A 21724-nucleotide genomic window follows, 5' to 3' on the forward strand; every position below is an offset into this window, starting at 1 on the left:
GGGGGGGGGGCAGCCACATAGTACAGCAAAGAGAGACTAAACAGGAAATGAAGCCATATTTTAAAGCTTAACAGCAACTTTTATTGAATCAAGACCATTTTTACAAACATTTTTAAATCAGGAAATACTTCTTTGCAAACTACAACTTTGCATGAACATTGATTTTGAATTACATCTTTTCTTAAAAACATCTTTCGTATCTCTGAATTAGTTTATAAAACGTGACATCTAGACACCTTAAACCACACAAAGTGCAGGTGGTGTGTTCAAACACACAAACAAAGGTCCCCATTTCTTTCACAAACTATGTTCTTCACTTCGAAGACGTTTTTCTTTTCAAGAAATCTCACAAATATGTTGCTTCTCTTAGGAAAAACTCAATCACACTGGCACTATTTTAAACTGTGGCAAATGTAACATGTTCTACGACAGGTCTGCAATTGAACACTTTACAGGTTAAACATGGCAACCATTATCACTGATTTGAAATACAATATGAAATAAAGAAACGCTCCTTGCATCATACATTATTACAAATCAATAACTCAGCACCCGCCAACACCATCACTTCATCGGACATAGGCTCAGGTTGATTAAGATGCATTTTTAACTCTTTTCGAAAAAGCATCTCTCAACTCATAAGGGATATTTGTTCTGTGCTTTAAGGTCTCTCTTCGCTCAGTCACTCTGTGAGAGCGAGCGACATCATGAAAGGCCACACTTTAAATATATATTTTATCATCCAACGCGGACTCAGTGATAAGACTTAGTGAAATGTAGTTCAGTAACATAACCTGTGTCATTTCAAAACACAAAGTAGGTTAAAATATAATTAATTAATACTGAACATTTTAAAATAATCTATAGAAAGTTGGGAGAAAAAAATCTGTACAAACATAAAGCAATGCAAATCCCAAAAATAAAACATTTGTGAAGACTGAAAGATACAAATAGATCCAGTGAACAGAGCAACACGAGACACAAATAAATAGCCAGTGTACAGGAGTCTTTTTTCTTATGATATACACTCCTTTTAAAACAGTTTCTAATCTTCCCATACATAACAAATACAAATACAAATAAAAAAGCATAAATATAAAAGCATCTTCTTTATATTTAAAAAAAAAAGCATATAAATAAATACAACATTTCTAAAACTGTTCTTATCGTTAGTATAAAAACTGATAATAAAAAAGGTCTTTAGATAGGTTTGTCACTCTCTTTCTTTATTTCTTTGAATTTTTTCCCACTGTCCATTTTTAAAAGTCTCTACTTAAACTGGTCCGGGATCAGGTTCATCTGCGAATGGATACTCGTGGGTGGGCTCGAGATGCCTTCCGACCAATCAGACATGTTGGAATGTGGGGACGAGCTAGACCATTGGTCGGGGGAGCCGGGGGAAGGGGTGAGGAAGGGGTGATCGGGCACCTGTAGCTGGTGGTTGGGGGTGTGGTCCATGGGGCCAGAGTAGCTGTGTTGGGAGGGGGGGGTGAGGAACTGAGTGCCGAGGATCTGGGTCTCCTGCGGCATGACGGTGAGGATGGGCATGGAGCGCCCGTCGTTCAGATCCACGCTGGGGAAGCTCTGGTTGAGCCCCCCCGTGGTGGAGCTGGAGTTCTGGTGCTGGAGCTGCCGCGAGTGCTGCTGCTGCTGCATCACCAGGTGGCTGGTCTGCATGTTCTGGTAGCCCATGATCTGAGACAGCGTGGCCGTGCTGACCCCGTGCAGAGCCCCCATCATGTTGTGGGAGATGGGCTGGCTGTAGCCCCCCTGCTGGCCCACACCCGGGTGCATCCTTGAGATCCAGTCGCACTGACCTCCCCCTCTGCCCTGACTGTTGGGGCTGGAGACGGGCATGTGGGAGAGACGTGGGGGGTCGAAAGACATGCAGCTCATATCTTTACCCATCATCTGGCCCATGTGATCCCCATTGCCTTGGAGGTGATTTAGAGACATGGGAGGCGACTGCTGGAAGGGGGATGTCATGGGAGGAGAAGCTACGTCGGAGAGGTATCCGTGAGGAGACTCGAGAGAATCGACTGGGGAGAGGACGCCTGTCGAATCGAGCAGATTCCCCTTTCCATCCAGCGACTTCTTCTTCTTCATCCTGTTATCTTTACCTCCATCTTTTCCTCCTTTCCCGGCACTCACTTTACGGACCTTCTTTACAGAGAGGTTGGGTTTGAGGTTGCTGAGATAGTCATTGGGGGAGCAGAGGGGGGGGGAGAGGCTGGAGGTGCTCAGGGGCCCGCTGTGGAGCCCGGGGCTCCGGACCACGTTGTACTCATCCAGCAGGCGCACGATGTCGTGGTGCATGCGCTCCTGGGCGATGTCTCGGGGCAGCTGGTCCAGGTGGTCCGTGATCTCGCGGTTGGCAAAATGTTCCAGGAGAACTTTAGCTGTCTCGAAGCTTCCTTCACGGGCGGCAAGGAAGGTAGGCGTCTCCTCCTGTAATGAGAACAACAAAATAACGGTTAAACGCACAATATTTCATTTTCTGATACTAGGAGTCTCTCAATGAAAACAATTACAAAAGATGGAGTTTGGTGGCGGCATAGAGTTGGGGATAATGGGAGTTTGTGGGATCAGCTTCTTCTAACTAATGGCGCTTTTCCACTGCAGGACCTAGCAGGCTTAGTACGGTATGGTTAGGCCTTGGTAGGCCAGGCTCACTTTATGCTGCGTTTCCATTACAGTTTAGTAACAGGGGTAGTAACTATAGTAACGCAGTGTAGGCGGGGCGATCGGCTGTTCGGCGGGCGGTGCGACGCTGCATAAAACTGCCGTGACGTCATCTTCAATGCGAACCACAAAACCAAAACATCAGCCGTTAGCTGTTAGCACTCAGAGCTCACAGCTCCTCATATCTGTTCAGAAACTAGACAAAAGTTAAATAAGTACAAACCACAGACTGCCTGTGTCATGGCGAATACAGTCGCTGGTTTATTTATGTCTGTAGGCCGTTGTTGTGAGTGTGGACGGTCGGAGTATATACTGCGTTAGCTTAACTTGATCGATCCGATCTCCATTCAGAAAACACGCATTTTAAAAGGTTTTTCGCCTGCCGTCTGTCTGCAGACTTGTCAAAGCATTAATTCATGGTTTTTACTAACCGGTATCAGTATGTTGTTACTTCGGCATCATTTTGAAACGTGTATTACAATTAAATCACGGTCAAATATGTTCATTTTGTTGTAGTTGTAGCCCCCTTGCCAGCAATTCTCTCCGACCATTCAGCAGTCGAGAGTGTTTACGTCACTAGTTTAGCATACTCAGCCCGGTTGTTGGCCCGGTAAGAACCTCGTTTTTGGAGGGCCAGAAAAAAGGTGAAAAAGTAGCCCTGAGTCGGAACTACACCTAGTGGAAAAGCAAAAAAAAGCGGGCCTGGTTTGGCCCGGCCCGCTTAAACCGTGCTACGTGCTGCAGTGGAAAAGCGCCATAAGATTACTGTTAGCCAGATTATCTGCAGAGCTATCCTCCTCCAAAACAAATACATCAGGGGGTTACCGCCAGTAAAAACTGAAAAAAGTGATCAGTTCAGTAAGGCAGATGCTTTCTCAGCTTGTTTCTCTGATGAATTAAGATACAGATGTTTTGATGACCTTCGTCCGGTTCAAATATACAGTTAAAACAACAAAGATCTAGGAAGAATATGGTTCAAATGTGGCCTAAACCTGAATAAAAGTAAATGTTTGATGTTTTCTGGTTTACAAAAACAGCAAAGAAGCACATAATGCCATTGCAAGCGACCAAATGAAATTTGAAATACATTTTTGTTTAAAATCCTTGGAATAATTTGGGATAATGCAGTAAACTCATAAAAAGGTCTGTTTTGATTTTTTTAATAAAAAAAAAAAGATATGAACGACTGTGAACGTATGGAGCTTCTGACAGTGCATTGACTTCACACACCTTGTTGTCCTGCATGTCTTTGTTGGCTCCGTTCTTCAGCAGCACCATGGCGGCCTCCACGTTGTTCACCGCCGCGGCCCAGTGCAGAGCAGACTTTCCTGCAGAGAGAGGAGGAAGGTGAGGGATGATTATCAAACAGCTCGGCATACTGGGAGGCCTCTTTATGAACGGTGGAGAGGATTATATGATGATAGCATCTTAGTTAGCGTACCAGAGTCGTCGGTGGCGTTAGCGTCGGCGTGGCAGTTGATAAGCTCCTCCACCATCCCCTCCACAGCCAATCGCGCGGCGAGGATCAGCGGTGTTGTTCCGTCGTGCATGCGGGCGTCAAGATCAGTGGCGCGGTTTCGGATTAAAATCTGCAAAGACACATGGGTGTTTAGTTAAATGCTTTTAAGGTGCTGGGAAATGTTGAACAAGCACAACCATGAAGTCTGAGTCTTTAAACTCAGAGATGGAACTCGGTCAAAAACCGCTTGCTTGCTTGTTTTGTTCTCTGTGTGTTATAAAGGTCTTCTGTTTTATGTGTAAGCACTATTTGCATAAACAAATAAAGTTTATTATTATGATTCTTATGATTAAAAGCAATCTATTCAATACTATATCTGATAAAGTAACCCTCTTCTGTAGATTCATACACATGTTTTTTATTTGACTCTTCAAGCATTCTTGTCACTATTTCAATGTTTTATTATATTTTAGAATTATAATTATTCATGTTTTATGACCTTCTATTTATTTTGTGTTTTAAAAAGTTTTAAGAAGTGTTGACGAAAAGTTTACTGTTTTTTGTTGGTTTTTATGTGAAAGCACTTTTAGTTTATTACGTTCTTTTTTTTATTGAAATTGGAATATATTCAATACTAATATAATGTCTGTATATCTGTAAGTGAATTAATATGCGTGTATGCAGGTGAAGGAGAGCATGAACAGCCTTTAACTAGATACATGTGTGAATGGTAGCATCCAACATGTATTAAAGTCTCAACTGAAAACCCCAGCAGGTTGATAAGACTCTTTACCTGGAAGACTCCCTGAGCGTCCGCAGCCACAGCAGCGTGCAGCGGGGTGCGTCCCATGTTGTCCTGGACGTTAGCGTCGGCGCTGGACTCCAGGAGGCGTTTGGCAGCATCGGAGCGGGCGTAGCGAGCGGCCAGGTGGAGGGCCGTCTCCCCGGTGCGATCCGTCTGGTTGTGGAGGTTGGCGCCTTGGTAAATAAAGTCGGAGATGATTTCCGCCGAGGGATCCTCTTCCTCTTCGCTGTTGCCCGTCTCCAGCCCTCCACCGCTGCAGGAGGCGATCATAAGGGGGGTGAAACCATCTGCAAACCAGGAAAAGGGATTATAATCAGCTCACAGTCACTTGTTTGTCAGAACCTTTTTTCCAACAACAGCTGTACAAACCTGGTCCTCTGACGTTCACATCCATGCAGTCGTTTTCCATCTCTCCCTGAGGAGGAGTCGGTGCTATGGAGGCAGTGCGCAGGTCAGCTGCATCGAGATGCTGCTGTGTCCACTTCCTGTGGTCTGTACGGTCACGCAGGTCCAACATGGCCTGCTCCTCCAACTGAGAGACATAGACCCTCACAACATGAGCATCGACAGCATGTAGAGAAATGTTTGCGAGAGTGATAAAAGTTATTTCAGAGAAAAGGAGGTTTTTCCGTACCCTGAAGCGCCTGCATTCTGGATCCTCATCATCCCATTCGTTTTGATTGTCATCCATAAGATTGATGTCAGAGTTTTTCATAGGCCTGTTGAAAAGAGGAGGCAGGTTAGACTAGATGCTTTAAATCAAATACAAAAGGTGAAGACAATACCGAGCCGCATGTAGATTTGATCCATTCTCAAAGTGTCCGTACCTCAACCCAACAGAGTCCTCTCCCAGAGGCTCTCTGCGCTTCTTTTTGGTGGGCTCTGAAGCTTTGAATCCTTCAGGGAACCAGAGCTGGCCGTGCTCGCGTCGCCTCTTACGGGACACCAGAACACCGAGGCACACGAAACCCAGAGCGGCCAGGCCCAGGAAGACCACGTACATGGGGTAGAGCTCTGAGCCGGAGGGGGCAGGTCTCACACCTGGAGGGAAAACATCTGATGTTACTTGGGATTTAAGGATATTACTTCTGCCTTTTTACTGTTGCTGCTAAGACACCTGCATTTCCCTACGGTGAAGGCTCATCTTAACTTATCTTAACTTGGTGACCATATAACAGGCAGAGATGCAAGAAGTACTTAGTACCCTTTATTTAAGAAAATATACTAATACAACACTGTTAAAGGTAAATATATATAAATATATTTAATACAAAAACTTAATTCTAAATAAATTACTTGAAGGTGTATAAATGATCATGTATTCCTCAAAATCTCTCAAAAAGTTGTAATATAAAAGCTTGGCTAGTTTAACTTTGTAAAAAGTTAAATATTTCTCTTTGAATTGCAGTGAAGTGCAGTAAAGAAAAAACTCAACTAAAGTAAAAGTCAATTTTGCATTTAGTACAAAACTTGATTAAATGTATTGAGTTACATTGCCCCACTGATTACACGTTGAATATATAGATATTTGTAGAAAAAGGCTTTAGAGACTTACTGGTGACAGCCTCGATGTAGGGGACGTTCAGGTTCCCGCTGGTGGCCAGCGCTCCGAGGAACGCCGCTACATCTGTGGCGCTCTGGAAGCATTCAGTGGACTGCTGGTAACACTGACGGTTATCAATCTCCAGGTACACAATCGACCTGCAGCGGGGGGGAGGACATATTAACACTATAATACAGCTCAGTGAAACAAAAAAATAGAATACAATATGAAAATGTTAAATAAAATCTAAATATCATTAAAAAAAATAATATAGATTATTATTATTATTTGTATTTGAATCTTGCGTCCTCTATAACATTGTGGATTTCTGGGTGGAGGTTTTAAAAAAGCCCAGTGGGTTTTTCTGCCCCTTCCTGTACTGTACATCATGTCTTCATTGTTCAAAAAGACGATACACTGAAACTAATCTGCTAATAAAACCAAAGAAGAAGTAGTATAGTGATTTCTCTGTGGTCCTACCCTTTGATCTGAACAGGGTCCAGCTCTCTGCGTCTGCGGGGGCTGACCATGGCGGACACGCTCTCCTGGACCTGACCCAGGACGGAGGCGGGCCTGGCGGCCCACTCCGGCCAGCCGTCTGCGGAGCGCTTCAGCACGTTGTGTTTCACCAGGTCCTGCTCGTTTCCGTAGTACGGGAAGATCATGGGTTCTCCTTTGGCGTCACGACGGAACACCACGTTGGTGTGGAGCACGCTGCTGATCTCTCTGAGGAACGTTGAGGAGCGGTTCTTCAGCTGCTCGGGGGGGATGTGGACCACCAGGACCAGGTGCCCGTCTGCCAGCTTCTCCGGCATGTTCTCTGCACAGTCCAGCCCGTCCCACTCACACTCAGCGTTGTTGCAGCCCTGGTCACAGTGACCGTCAGCATAGTGGTCCTTACAGTACTGGTCATACAGCGGGCTGCAGAACACAAGGAGCTTTGGTTAGCGTTAAATTAAGGCATGTCTTTCACTTCAAGATTAACTATTTTAATTTTGTATTCTTATTTGTTAGTATTATGTTTGTTTAAATACGTAATATTTAATTAATTAATTTGGGATGCACTGTACTAAATAACAGTAAATGTTATGATGGCAAAAATATGAATGATAACAATACGTTCTTGATATCTCATAAATAAAATAATGATGGTATCAGTCAAACTCATTTATAACCTTTTTTTTATGTGTTTTGTTCCTTTTTTGGGAATTACAAACAATTAAAACTGCGAGTACAGAGAGGTGGTTTGTACACAATTATTATTATTTATAATTATTATAATACCACTTTTAACACCAATACCGGTATATCACAGCACCCCTACTGACAAATACATGACAAATCCCAAACATATTTGCTTGCCAAACATTCCTTTTTCTTCAGTTTCACACTCACTTGCAGGTCCCCTCCTGCCCCTGGCAGTCGAAGCCGTCGTACAGACACCCCGGGCTGTTGCACTGAGCGTCACACTTCCCATCGTTAAAGTAGCGCCAGCACTGCAGCGCGGCCGAACAGTTCTGCCACGGGTCGTCGAAGTTCAGCGAGCAGTCCCCCCCGTCCCAGCCGCAGGCGTGGTTGTTGCACAGAGAGTTGCAGATGTGGTTCCCGGCCCACTCGTCACACTGAGGAATCTCGCAGCTCACCTCCACCTCCGGCGGGGGGATGATGTCCCGGCCGAAGCCCCCCACGAAGGAGTAGTCCAGGATGTGGCACAGCAGGCCGTTGAAGTTAATCGGGCAGCTGCACTTGAAGAAGGGCGCGTCAGGGGTGGTCTGGCACGTGCCACCGTTGTAGCAGGGGTTGGAGATGCAGAGACTGTCGGTGGGGGTCTGGCACTCGGGCCCAGTGAAGGTGGGGGGGCAGAGGCAGCGGGGGCCCAGGTGGCCCGACACACAGGTACCGCCATTTCTGCAATTCAGACCCCCGCAGGAGCGAGAGTCGTACTCACAGGAAGAGCCGGTGAAGCCCTGAGGACAGACGAGAGACAGATGATCATTGAGCTACACAAAACATTTCTATTGTTCTTTATGTTTTTACATACTTTTATCAAATCTGTTTTGAATAACTGTGTTGTTTTTTATTTCCTGTCTTGAGCAGCATGTTATATTATGAAAAGTGCTAAATGAATACATATAAAGTTCAGGCTCAAAACAGTTTTATTGCTTTGCTTGTTTTTCTGATTATGACTTTGTTATGAAAGTGGACAACTTGAGATAAGAAAGGGATTGGAAAAGTATGTCTTCAATTATAACAACAGATGAAACCACGAGGAGTGTTTTATATAACTTTTATTTTACTTCTTAATATCAGTTTTTTGTATGCATTAATGATTTGCCTGTCTTGAACATCACTTAATAAAATCGCAATAAAATCAATAAAAGTGTATAATATTATTTCTTGAGATACATCTGTAAAGTGTATTGAGTTGTACTCACAGGAGGACATTTGCAGATGAAGCCGTGAGGTGTGTTACTGGCAACAGCACAAGACCCTCCATTTTTGCAGGGTCTTCCTTTACAGCCGTCGAACACTTTGTCACAGCGCTGACCTGGAGAACAGAACATATATGTTTGAACACCTGTACACTATTCCCACACAGGGATCCTGCGGCAGCTCTCTTCATACCTGTGTATCCCGTGCGGCACTCGCAGCGGTAGCTGTTGGTGAGCTGGACACAGTTGTAGGAGCCCTGGGGGTCGCAGGGGTCCGACAGACACTCGTTGACGTCGCCTTCGCAGCGCTCTCCTACATATCCCGCTGGACACACACACTGATAGCCTCCGATGCGGTCCACACACTTCCCGTTGTTGAAGCACTTTGGCTCGTTGGTCAGGGGGTCGCTGGAGGGGGTGCAGTCATCCAGATTCATCTCACAGTGCACGCCTACAGGAGAGAGGAAGGTAGAAATGAAATTGTATTTTGGGGACTTGTTGCCAATGTATGCCTGTGGATGTGTGGTGCAGCTGTGTACCTTGTGTTCCTCGGGGGCAGGAGCACTTGTACGTGTTGATCAGGTCGATGCACGTGCCTCCGTTCTGACAGGGCTGCGACTGACACTCATTGATCTCTTTGGAGCAGTTTACACCATGATATCCAGGTAGACACTGAGGGAAATAAGTCGATCATTATAGGAAATGTTTTTCAGGGTTCCTACACTTCTTCTAGTCAAATTCCAGCACTTTTCAAGCATTTAAGCACCTTCCAGCTGGGATGGTATCGTGCATGCATTTAACTCATTATTTCACTTTTTGTATCAAATATAATCAGATGTTATAATGCTATAAACAGTGTTTGGAGCATTGCTCGAATATTAGGAGATCCCCTAATGCAGGACCTGGATTAAGCAAAGCAATAAGAATCTATCCAATTGTCTCAATGGTCCAATTATCTCTCATCATATCTAAAGATTATTATTATTATTTATTTAATCCTGGTCTCATTTGAACTCACCTCGCAGCTGTAGCCTCCCAGGTAATCGGTGCATGCCGCTCCGTTCTGGCAGGGGTTGGGGGAGCACTCGTCCACCTGCTCCTGGCAGTAGCTCCCGGTGTACCCGGCCTGGCAGCGGCAGTAGTGAGTGTTTCCAGCATCCAGACACTGGCCTGAGTTCCTGCACAGGTGAGCAACCTCCACCCCTGAAAACAGATAGGAAGGAGTTACAAAATGGACAAATCTCACACGAAACTTGTAGATGTAAAAAGCTTTATCACGTGAGGGATCATAACTTTAGGCAGGTCATCTTACCTTGCTGTTTGGCTGCGACCTCACAGGACACACTGGGAATGTCACAGTAGAGACCGGTCCACCCAGTCTGACACTGGCAGGTGTACGAGGCCCCCTGCTGCCAGCATGTTCCTCCGTTTTTACAGGGGGACGAATCACACCAGCGCACCAGATTCTAAGGAGATAATATAGTAGTTAGGTCTCTGAGAGGAAGCCCCTTCCCAGTGGTTCAGTTGCACAGTTGAACACTCAAAGGCTAAAATGAAGCACCCACACAGATTTTCACCAATTTATTCTCACGTGGTGGCCAAAACGTAATCATCTTTGTTTGACAATGAAAATGGTGAAATTGAGATTAGTCCTTTCTGTCCTGAAGATCTGTGTGTGGCAGCTTTTTACTTGAGTGTTCAAAGATGATAACAACCAAACAATATTTCCTAAAAGAAAAATGACTGCTAGCTTGAACTGCTCTCTGTCCTAGTTTCTTTTGCTTTTTTTATCCATTTCATCGCATCTTGTTTTTTTCTTTTTGTAGGCATGTTTGTTTGTATGCTTGTATGAAATGTTTTTAAATTGAAAAGTCTCTTTGAGTATTAAAAAGCACTACAAAAAGCTATTATTATTATTATTATTGTGATTCTCACCTGACAGTTGATTCCTGTGTAGCCATGAGGACAGGTGCACTTGTATGTGCCGTAACTGTCCAGGCAGGACCCCCCGTTGAGGCACGGCTTGGAGTCACACTCGTTGATGTCATACTGGCAGTAGCTGCTGGTGAACCCAGGCAGACACAGGCAGGTGAACGCATTGATGCCGTCCACACAGGTGCCCCCGTTAAAGCAGGAGCTGAAGAGACACAAGGACAACATGTTAAACCCTCATAAGACATGCTGGTTAAATAAGTAGAGAGAATATTTTTAAAGAGTGAGCTACCTGTCGGTGCAGTCGTTGGTGTTGATCTCACAGTTGATGCCGCTGAAGCCCGGCCGGCAGGTGCAGGTGTAGCTGTTCACACAATCAGTGCAGTTTGCCCCATTCCTACAGGGGTTACTCTCACACTCGTTTATGTCCTGCTCACATCGGCCGCCACGAAACCCGGGCAGACAGGTGCAGGTGAAAGAGTTGATACTGTCGCGGCACAGACCTCCGTTACTGCAGGGGTCTGAAACACAGAGAGAGGGGATGCAATAAAGAACCATTCTCTAGTTTTTAGGTTGAGAAACTTGAGAACTTGCATCTGTTCCTTACTTGGTTTGCAGTCGTCAGTGTCGGTCTCACACTTCTGGCCGGTGTAACCTGGCTGGCACATGCACTGGTAGCCCCCCATGGTGTTATGGCACATAGCACCGTTGCGGCACGGGCTCTTCACGCATTCGTTGATATCTATCTCACATGTTTGACCTTAATAGGATGGAAAAGATAGTTAAAAAAAAAGTTGCCAAATTGAAGACGTAAAAACCATGGTCCACAGATTAATAGGACAACAAAGTGACTTTGTCCACTTCTTATATACATTTCAAGGTAGAAATGATAGATACCTTGCCATCCTTCGGGGCAGATGCAGGAGAAGCTTTGGTAATCTTCAGACTCTTTACAAACACCCCCGTTTTTACAGGGTCTGGGGCTGCAGGGCGCCAGCAGGGTCTCACAGTTATCACCTGTTAGCAGGGGGAAAACATCAGTGATTGCAGGGCGCTGGATATATGGAGCAACTTCTTCATACTTCAATATTTAAAAGTCGTAAAATAAATGAATAAAAGATTACAGGAGGAGTGACATACATTTCTAAATCCCAGTTTCTATCCCATTTCCATGACAACTTAGCCAAACAGGAAGGGCCTTCCTGTTTCCTGCTATTGTGTGATCACAGACAGGAAACAGGACGTGAAGGAAGTGGGAATAGGCACCAGTTATCCGGCTTATATTAGCCGCTGTGGCCACACACACACACACACACACACACACACACACACACACACACACACACACACACACACACACACACACACACACACACACACACACACACACACACCACACACACACACACACACACACACACACAAACACACCACACACACACACACACACACACACACACACACACACACACACACACACACACACACACACACACACACACACACACACACACACCACACACACACACACACACACACACACACACACACACACACACACACACACACACACACACACACACACACACACACACACACACACACACACACACACACACACACACACACACACACACACACACACACACACACACACCACACACACACACACACACACACACACACACACACACACACACACACACACACACACACACACACACACACCACTGTTTGTGTGGTGTTTTCTCAAACAACACAATGATAAGCCTTCTGCGTGGGAGCCGGAAGACTGTCTTTACATTTTCAGACCTGTGCAAACAGCTAAGTAAATCAACCTGTTGATAGTGTGAAAGATGAGCAGCCACATGTCGTACCGGTGTAGGGCAGCAGACAGTTGCACTTATATCCGGCCACGTCGTCGATGCAGGAGCCCTGGTTCAGGCAGGGGTTGGAGGCACACTCGTTGATGTTAGTCTGGCAGTTAGGTCCTACAGATTAGAGAACACACTCTGTTAGATGTAGGCTCACAGGAGACACACTCAATGAAGGAATGGTGAAATGATGAGTTGTCACTGACCAGTGAAGCCCGCCCTGCAGGTGCAGTGGTACCCGCTGGTCATGTCCTTGCAGGTCCCCCCGTTCATGCACGGGTTGGACTCACACTCGTTGTTGTTGATGTCACAGTTGGGCCCGCTCCAGCCAGAGTCACAGGTACATTTGTAGCTGTAATGCCAAGGATATATCAGGTAAATCATGTTGTGTCACTTTAAGCTGCTTATACATCTTTTAAGGAACAGTGTAGCACTAAATCCAAATAGATACTTCTCCTCTTGCCTGTAGTGATATTTTATCCATCTAGAGTATTAGAGATAACGGTCATGGAGAAGGATAACTAGAGAATGCTGTATGCATTGCTGAGACCTGACACTATAATTTAATGCTAGCTTAGATGTGTAATATTAAATGTTACTTATAAGACGCTGTACCCAAACTGCTATAGTACATTGTTGATGAATTATGGTTAATATTTCTAGAATGATGAAAGTTATGAACGTCCGGGGTAATAGCACTCGTGTCCTAATTGAGATGAGTTCGGTGCTCACCCGTTGACGAGGTCCTGGCAGTGTCCATGGATGCAGGGGTTGCTGCCACACTCGTCCACCTGGGACAGGCAGGTGGCGTCGTTGTAGCCCTCCGGACACAGGCAGGTGAAGCTGTTGGTGCCGTCCACACACGTGCCCCCGTTGTGACACGGGTTAATGGCACACTCATCGATGTTGATGTTGCACATTGATCCTGAAAGACAAAGAGAAACGATTTTGAGAAATAGGAAATATCTACTCTGATCATTATGGAGTTTGGACAGCTTTAAGTCAACTTCTGCCGTTTGCTGGGGTATTCTGTGAGCCTTTATCAGAGCCAAAATGAAGTTTATTGCCAGGTGCGTTTACACACACCAGGGATCTGCTTTGGTGTATGGTGTTGCAAACGTAAACAATAAGAAAATAAGTTGCAATAGTAGGTCAAAAATATAACGATTATAAAAAGAAAATACATTTTTAAGTAACTATTAAGCATTAAAAAAGAATTAAGACAAGTATTTACATCACTGTAAATATACAAAAGAAACTTAAAACACTTAGTATAATGAATATATGACCAAACTGCAGTGTATTACATTTGGAAAAGGAGGTTGTTTTTTTGTTTTTTACTAATGTGGGCTTTTCTTTTTTATCATTGCTTGCCTTTTTTTGACTGCCATGCCACTTTTACTGAAAGACTGAAGCTAAAGAATTTCTGTTTTAGAGAAATGTGTGCAGAAATGTGCAAAAAATACTTGGAGAGATGAACAGCTGCTAGCTGAGTTTCTTTTGCACAATAAAGACTTTCTAAGCATTAAACAGGCAGACGCTGGGGCCGCTCCAGTGTGTCTCTGGAGGCCCTTTGCCTCGCTCCCATTGATCAAATGGGGCCCTGTTGAATAGGCAGAAGGAGGATTTCAGCTGGATCTGGCGAGGGGGGGGTGGGGGGGGGGGTGTCCTGCCAGGAGGTGAGGAGGAGGAGGTGGGGGGGGGCTGTAGCTACTATCCCTATTCACACACATACCACCCCCCATCCAGGGAGAGCTAACCTCACCCAGGGCTGTTTACAGGGGACAGAAGGCCAGAGCCATTTCACAGACGACAGAATAACAATTAAACCCCCCCCCCCGATCCCCTCACCCACCCTGCTCTTCATCAATCAGGAGGGGAGGGCCCAACTGCCTGATCTGCACTCACAATGGTCCTCTGTCCCTCTCCGTCCCGCCATGCCCTCCACACTCACCCCGTCAGCACACAAAGGTGGAGGAGGAGGAGGAGGAGGAGGAGGAGGAGGAGGAGGAGGAGGAGGAGGAGGGTGAACAGAAGCCTGCACACTTGTTCCTGCTCCCCTCATGTTATTTCTTCTTGTTATTGCATGTTTATTCTTATTTTATTTTTTATTTTATTTTTCATTATTTTATCTCTTATCTTTATCATCAAAGGTCCATTTTAGATTTACTCAAGTACTGTACTTAAGTACAATTTTTAGATACTTGTACCACTTGAGTATTTCAATTTGTTTCCAACTCCAGCTAATCCTTGTTAATCCTTACAGTTCAGATTGCACAGTGGTGTAAAGTAACTAAGTACTTTTATGGTACTTGTACTTTACTTCAGTATTTCAATGTTTTGCAACTTTGTACTTCTTCTCCTCTACAGTTCAGAGGTAAATGGTGTACTTTTATTTCACTACATTTATTTAATACCTTTACCTAATAAACTTTACAGATCTGGATGAATGATGTGAAATATAATCAAGTGTTAAATCAGACTTTAGTTCCACCTGGAGTAAATTCACAAGCTACCCTGCAGTATACAAAGTCATTCAAACTAGCTGCACCTTTACCAGCTTTGATAACACTTTCATGATCAATCATTATAAAACATATCATATATATTATTCTGAAATGGACCAATCTGCACAATCACTACTTTTACTGTCGCTACTTTAACTATATTTTGATGATCATACTTTTCTACTTTTAGTTGAGTAACATTTTGAATGCAGGACTTTTACTGTAACAGAGTATTCCTACACTGTGGTACTTCTACTTAAGTGGAAGATCTGAGTACTTCTCCCCCTGAGGTGAATTAAGTGTTGCTTCACTCTGAGATATGAATTGGATTTGCAGTGCTGTTACACACTGCTAAACTTCAGACATGTGATTAAAGGCCAAGCTCTCTTCCTTTTAAAGTATCACCTTACTCCAGGCTCCACGTCAGAACCTTTTCAAATGGCACACAAAGTAAGCGCTTTGTGTGTGTGTGCGTTGTTTTGTGTGTGTATCAGGTATGGGACTGTGTTCCTTTCTCTCCAACCCAGGATATCTGACACCATTGTTTCGCAGCAGTGGACCCGCCAGCCACCTGTCCTACCTGCCCCTCCCAAAGCTCAGGGGCCACCCCCCCCCCATCTGTACCTCCTTCCAGTGCTCACCTGTGTAGCCCGGCTCGCATGCACACTCGTAGCCGTTGATTTTGTCGATGCAGCGGCCGTAGTCGCAGGGTTTGCTCTTACAGTCGTCCAAGTTCACCTCACAGTGGAAACCTGGAGATTTGAAAATAAGTTAGCAAATGATATTAGGGAAAATCTCATTATATCGCAATAGTCTGTTGAATTAAATGTGACGAACCTTAGTTGATAAAAAAAAGAGCCAAATTACTTATTTGCATAACTAGCATATACCCTTCCTATTTCGCCTTAACCCCCCCCTCAACACCTTTTTGTAACAAAATAAATGGAAAGGTGTGATGTATGCATATTCAAGTAGCAAGCATCATTTACCTACATTTGATTGATTGTGCTAACTCATAACTTCACTTATGAGACAATATACCTCCCCTGTAGTGAGGGGCCCAGCCCTTTGTATATTTCTCTGTTAGTGGCCCTGTTCTAAAGTCTTGCCTGCGGTTCCTTGGGGACAGGCGCAGATATACGTGTTCTCCCGGTCCTGGCAGGTGCCTCCGTTCCTGCAGGGCTGGCTCAGACACTCGTTGATGTTGGTCTCACACAGGCGGCCGGTGTAGCCCGGGCGGCAGTAGCAGGTGAAGGAGGCCAGGCCGTCCTTACAGGTGCCGTAGTGGCAGGGGTCCGAGTAACACTCGTTGATGTCCGTCTCACAGTGCTGCCCTGTGTAACCTGCACAAGAGAGGAAGGAGTGTTTATTTGGAGAGGAATTACAACAAAATGCAAGACATTTCAGAAAAAAGAGTTTGTTTACCTTCAGCACATTCGCAGGTGTACTTGTTGGGACCATCAGTACATTTAGCTCCGTTCTTGCAGGGGGTGCTGGCACACTCGTCAATGTCCACCTGACAAAGACTCCCTGAAAAACCTGCAAATGTATTGAGGAAAACACAGGATTAAGCTTCAGGTATTTGCTTGAATGTTTGCAATTAAAAGTTATATTGTGTATGTCATGGCTAGAAGCTAATTAGCATCTGAAGTAGGTATGCAGGACACTAAAGGTCCAAACAAACCATCCATAACACACCCCACCCCCCCCCACTCCTTCCTTGGCTCTTACTGTGCAGGGAAATCTTTCTTTCAAACCCAAACACAATGGCCTCCAGCTCACCGGCCATATACCAATCCCTGCCCCCAATTTTGGCGCTAAGCTCTTACACAAACCCGCCAAAAATGCAAATGTTTCTGCAACCTGACCCAATGTGTCCTGTTCACCCGAAACACTTTCACTTACATTATTAGAGGAAATGAATCATTTACATTTGATCTGTGGCATGCTATACTCATTTACAGCTGAGTTAATACTTTACTATTTAATAGCCACTTATATTGTCTGAACAAAAAGGGGTGAAAGGAGACCTGATGGATTAACTTCCTCATCTTTCAATTTCACTCATTATTTCTCACCTTTGGCGCACTCGCAGTGGAAGGAGTTGATCTTGTCCACACACTTGCCGTTGTTGAGACAAGGTTGGCTCCCACACTCATCTGTGTTGACGTGGCAGAACACACCCTCGTATCCTGAATTCACACACATGAGTTATTGGTTATTAGACAAATCCCAGGAGTTAGAAAATGCAATATTACGGAGATCCACGCATTAACTCCCCACGTTCTCTTCCGATATAAATCCATGCTGTTACCTGGCATGCAGATGCAGTGGAAGCCTCCGATCTGGTCCAGGCAGGTGGCATCGTTGTGGCAGGGGTTAGACATGCACTCATTGACGTCCATCTCACAGCGAGGGCCCTCATATCCCTGGAGACACTTGCACTGGAACGAACCTTTGGTGTTGAGGCAGCGCCCGCCATGCTCACAGGGGTTGGCACCTAACACAAGAGATACAGGTTGTCATGCATATGTGGTCATTTATGCAAATATAACTGGGTATAACAGTATTTTTAGATTTTTCAGATACCATACACTTTATTGATCCTAATTTGGGATTTTTTTTGTCAAGCTCCATGTAAACAAGGCATTGCACTCAATGTGAAGATGAAAAGGACTACAAAATAAACAAACATAAGCATCAAATATAAACACCTCAAAATACAAATAAAAACAGAACTTAAACCTTAAGAAGATATACAGTATACCAGAAGACTGTCATATATACACTATAAAGGGCCAATTACAGATAGCAAAATAAATATATTAACATGGAGTTTGCAAAAAATACCATATTCAATTAAATACACTACATACAGATGGACGCATTATGATTTTTGGATGTAAAAATGTGTGATGTGAGTTCTCTGAAGGGGATTTGTTGGACAGAGTGATTGCAGAAAGCAGGAATGTTTTAGTTAAGTTTCGTCACTTACCGAGGGAGCACTCGTCGATGTCCAGGTTGCAGGCGGAGCCGGTGTACCCGGGGGGGCAGGTGCAGATGGCCTTGCCATTGACGGGGTTGGTGTCACAGTTGGAGCCTTTCTGACACGGGTTGCTGATGCAGGCGTCATCGAGGTGGCACAGCAAACCTGAAGGCATCACAAGATAAGACGGAATCGAACTGTGTCATTGGATTTGATCACTTTGTTACAGGAATACTTCACACACAAGAAGAGGATAAGTATATCAGACTTTCACCCTGTGTTACCTTAGTAAAGTAATAGATTTTTCTCACATTCCTCTACTGTGAATGAAGGATTCTCAGATTCTTTATTCACCATAGAGGCATTTCTTATAGAATTCAATGAGAGTAGTTCATGTATAAAAAAAAATGTTGTGGTTGAAATAAAGTGTTGTCCTGCAGGTAGAGTATGTGTGGGAAAGCCAATGTAGACGTACCTGTGCGACCATGAGGACACTCGCAGAAGAAGGAGGCCACACGATCGTGGCAGGTGGCGCCATGGTAACAGGCGGCGCTGGCACAGTCGTCGATGTTTTCGCTGCAGTCGTCGCCCGTCCAGCCGTTGACGCAGACGCAGTGGTAGCTGCCGTGAGTGTCGTGGCACGTCCCTCCATTCTGGCAAGCGTTGGGCATCAACTCACACTCATCCACGTTTTCTGTGCAGTATTGACCTGCAAGAGTTCACAAAAACGAGAGGAACGTTTACAAATGTCTTCTTTACAGGTTTGACCTTGAAGTTGTATTTATTCTTAAAGCAAAACGTCACCTGTGTAATGAGGAGGGCACTGGCAGTTGTAGGTGTTCACACCGTCCACACACATGCCGCCATTCTGGCAGTTGTGGCCCGGACAGTCGTCGATGTTATGCTCACAGTGCGGACCATTGAAGCCTGAAGAGAGAGACAAGAAGAGTGGTGAAAAACTGTGGAGGATTCATAAAGAGATGAAGCAACATTAGTAAAGATAAGGCCTCTTTTTCCTCTCCATATCGCTGTGAACTTAAAGACAGATAACGTTCAGCTCTCTGCAGGCCGTCGTGCAGCTCCGCTCTCTCAATGCATTCCTGCACGGACCCCCGCGAGACACACAGCGTGGGTTCAACTTTAACACACAATATCTCTCGGTCATCTGCATATACAAACAACTCATTCTGTGCACTCAATAATACAAGCTGCTAAAAGCTTGTATTATTGCCACATTAAATCTTTCTGAGAAATAGAAATGTGGCTGGTTTTCTACCTTGCTAATGTACCTAAAGGTTATTATACACAAAATACTGTTCATAATAACATAAATAATGGAGAAGATACATTTAGCTAAAAGTGTGATTGTTGTAAACATTAAGGATAAATGTCTCATTGTTGGACCTCCCTCTGTTTTATGCATTGTGAACTCTACCTTTTATTTAATTATCTTTCTTAATTTGTACTGATTGTGCTTTATTGTCCAAGTCCTCAACCAATCCATGTTTGAGAAAATGCTTCGTACAAAGTGTTCTTCTCAGGGGAGAGATTCCTCACAGCTGCAGGCCTGCCCTAACAGCAGTCACCACAGTAGCTCAAAATGAACCAAAGTTTTACACAACACTGCAGCGGCTTTAAGGGGCCAACACAATGAAGAGACGCCAACCAGACCGGGGCTGCATCTAGCTGGAAAACAAGATAGGTTTGTGTGACCTCATTAACAGGGCGTGTTTATCTATACGTTTATGTGTGTACCCCTGGTGTTGTGGGACATTATCAGAAGGAAACGTCTGTACGACTGCATCCTGCCAGGGGAGGCTGGCAGAGAGGGGGGGGAGAGAAAAGCAGGGACCACTCGTCCACTCAATCAGATTTTACTATAACAACAAGCTGTTTTTTTCGGTCGACTGATGTAATAGGAAAAGAAAAAGTGTTTGTGATGTTGCTGCACAAGCCATACAGTATGCAACTCCATATGTCAACAAAAAACGATTGTTCTGATTGTTTACTCATGCGCTGCAACATAAATGTATTTAAACGTTACCCTAAGGAGCCGTTTGTGAGAATGCAAGTGCTCAAATCAAGTGGATCAGGCATATAATGAGGTGCTTTCACACCGGATTACTTTTCCCAGGAATAGTTCAGATAGTTCCTGGGATTTTGGGTTCACACCAAATAAATCTGGAACTAGAACTTAGTTCTCGGGAACCTTTTCACCCCCTTTTCAGTCCCTGCTAGAGAGGTGGTACTTTCCTGGGGAGGAAATGGTTCCAATTTCTGATTGGCTGGGCGAATTGCAAACCACGCCCCGTAAAACTCAGAAAGGTTTTGTGAAGCCGCCATTTTATTTGCTCGCATTGCCATTATTAGCATTAGCATTAGCCCAGCGCACCAACGGAGAGAGACTAACTTATGGCAACACAAAATAAAACGTGGGAGCGGTGGAGTGATGAGGAGGTGTCGGCGCTACTGGCGATTTACCCGGGACTTCGGGTGGCGATTTACTGCCACCCGAAGTCCCAGAGTCCGGGGGGCTACGGGACTTCCGGTGGCAGTATACGCCGTGAAGTTGTTTGCGGCCTGCCAGTAAACCCAAAGCAGAAGAAGAAGAAGTGACGTCAGCGTAGGGCTGCTCAATTAATCGTATTTTAATCGCAATTACGATTATGGCTTGCAACGATTACGAAAACAACGTAATCGAAATAAAACGATTATTTTTTTATTATTATTATTACTTTTCTTTTCTTTTTTTTTATTACATTTTTTTTTAAATTGGTTTTTCAGTTGAATTATACTTAAAGTTCAGGGTAATCAACTGTTAAAAACATACTGTTCAAAAAAATATTCTCCAATAAATTGATGTTTTCAAAGTAAATGGATAATCGTTTTTAATAATCGTGATATCAATTATTGACCCAAATAATCGAGATTATGATTTTTGCCATAATCGAGCAGCCCTACGTCAGCGGCTTCATTTGCGTAATCCTCCCTCAGGGACTTATTCCGGTGTGAACGCGATCTACTAGATAGTTCAGGAATTAAAGAGTTCCTGGTAACTAAGTTCCGGGAACTATTCCTGGGAAAAGTACTTGGTGTGAAAGCGCCTATGGACTTGCAAGCTCCAGACAATACGTTTGTGTAATGTACGATTCAGCGTGAAAACAGCTGCTAATTGAAGGCAAGTGAGAGGGCATGTTGCTGGTGCGAAAGCGTCAGAAAACAAACAACCGAGGTTGAAGAAGAGGAAAAATAAGAACATCTACACAAAAATGGCAACAACAAAAAAGGTTTGGGAACTTCTGTCTGCAAGGCTGATGTTTAAATTGTCAATGCATTCAAGGAACGGCCAAAACTGTGGTTTATGACCAAATTCAAACTGGTTTCCTGCCTCTTGCTCTGAAAAGAGTTTTGAAGTGAGCATCTAAAATGGACAATCTCCTGTTGGTTGCTACATGTTTAAAAAGGAAAACTCCAGCAGATGTGCAGCCCTGATTTTTTCTGGAT

At 44.4% G+C, this 21724-nt stretch overlaps 1 protein-coding gene across 1 annotated transcript in view; it reads right to left on the reverse strand.

Moving 5' to 3' along the window:
- Window positions 1-64: 64 nt before the first annotated feature.
- The window catches only part of notch1a (notch receptor 1a), a 36635-nt gene continuing 14975 nt past the window's right edge, over window positions 65-21724 (reverse strand). Inside the window, exons 5-34 of the mRNA XM_034123415.1 lie at window positions 19025-19147; window positions 18696-18929; window positions 18230-18385; window positions 17549-17734; window positions 17313-17426; window positions 16660-16773; window positions 16344-16577; window positions 15876-15986; window positions 13460-13652; window positions 12934-13079; window positions 12731-12844; window positions 11751-11870; window positions 11461-11613; window positions 11146-11374; window positions 10857-11058; window positions 10234-10387; window positions 9940-10124; window positions 9461-9593; window positions 9115-9372; window positions 8925-9037; window positions 7885-8456; window positions 6970-7410; window positions 6502-6647; window positions 5774-5987; window positions 5581-5665; window positions 5316-5478; window positions 4935-5233; window positions 4124-4271; window positions 3913-4010; window positions 65-2448 (exon numbers count right to left, since the gene is read on the reverse strand). Of these exons, the coding sequence (XP_033979306.1) occupies window positions 1270-2448; window positions 3913-4010; window positions 4124-4271; window positions 4935-5233; window positions 5316-5478; window positions 5581-5665; window positions 5774-5987; window positions 6502-6647; window positions 6970-7410; window positions 7885-8456; window positions 8925-9037; window positions 9115-9372; window positions 9461-9593; window positions 9940-10124; window positions 10234-10387; window positions 10857-11058; window positions 11146-11374; window positions 11461-11613; window positions 11751-11870; window positions 12731-12844; window positions 12934-13079; window positions 13460-13652; window positions 15876-15986; window positions 16344-16577; window positions 16660-16773; window positions 17313-17426; window positions 17549-17734; window positions 18230-18385; window positions 18696-18929; window positions 19025-19147 (6617 nt within the window). The 3' untranslated portion in view covers window positions 65-1269. The remainder of the gene's footprint in view (window positions 2449-3912; window positions 4011-4123; window positions 4272-4934; window positions 5234-5315; window positions 5479-5580; window positions 5666-5773; window positions 5988-6501; window positions 6648-6969; window positions 7411-7884; window positions 8457-8924; window positions 9038-9114; window positions 9373-9460; window positions 9594-9939; window positions 10125-10233; window positions 10388-10856; window positions 11059-11145; window positions 11375-11460; window positions 11614-11750; window positions 11871-12730; window positions 12845-12933; window positions 13080-13459; window positions 13653-15875; window positions 15987-16343; window positions 16578-16659; window positions 16774-17312; window positions 17427-17548; window positions 17735-18229; window positions 18386-18695; window positions 18930-19024; window positions 19148-21724) is intronic.

The sequence above is a fragment of the Trematomus bernacchii genome, unplaced genomic scaffold, assembly GCF_902827165.1.
Source record: "Trematomus bernacchii unplaced genomic scaffold, fTreBer1.1, whole genome shotgun sequence".
NCBI lineage: Eukaryota > Metazoa > Chordata > Actinopteri > Perciformes > Nototheniidae > Trematomus > Trematomus bernacchii.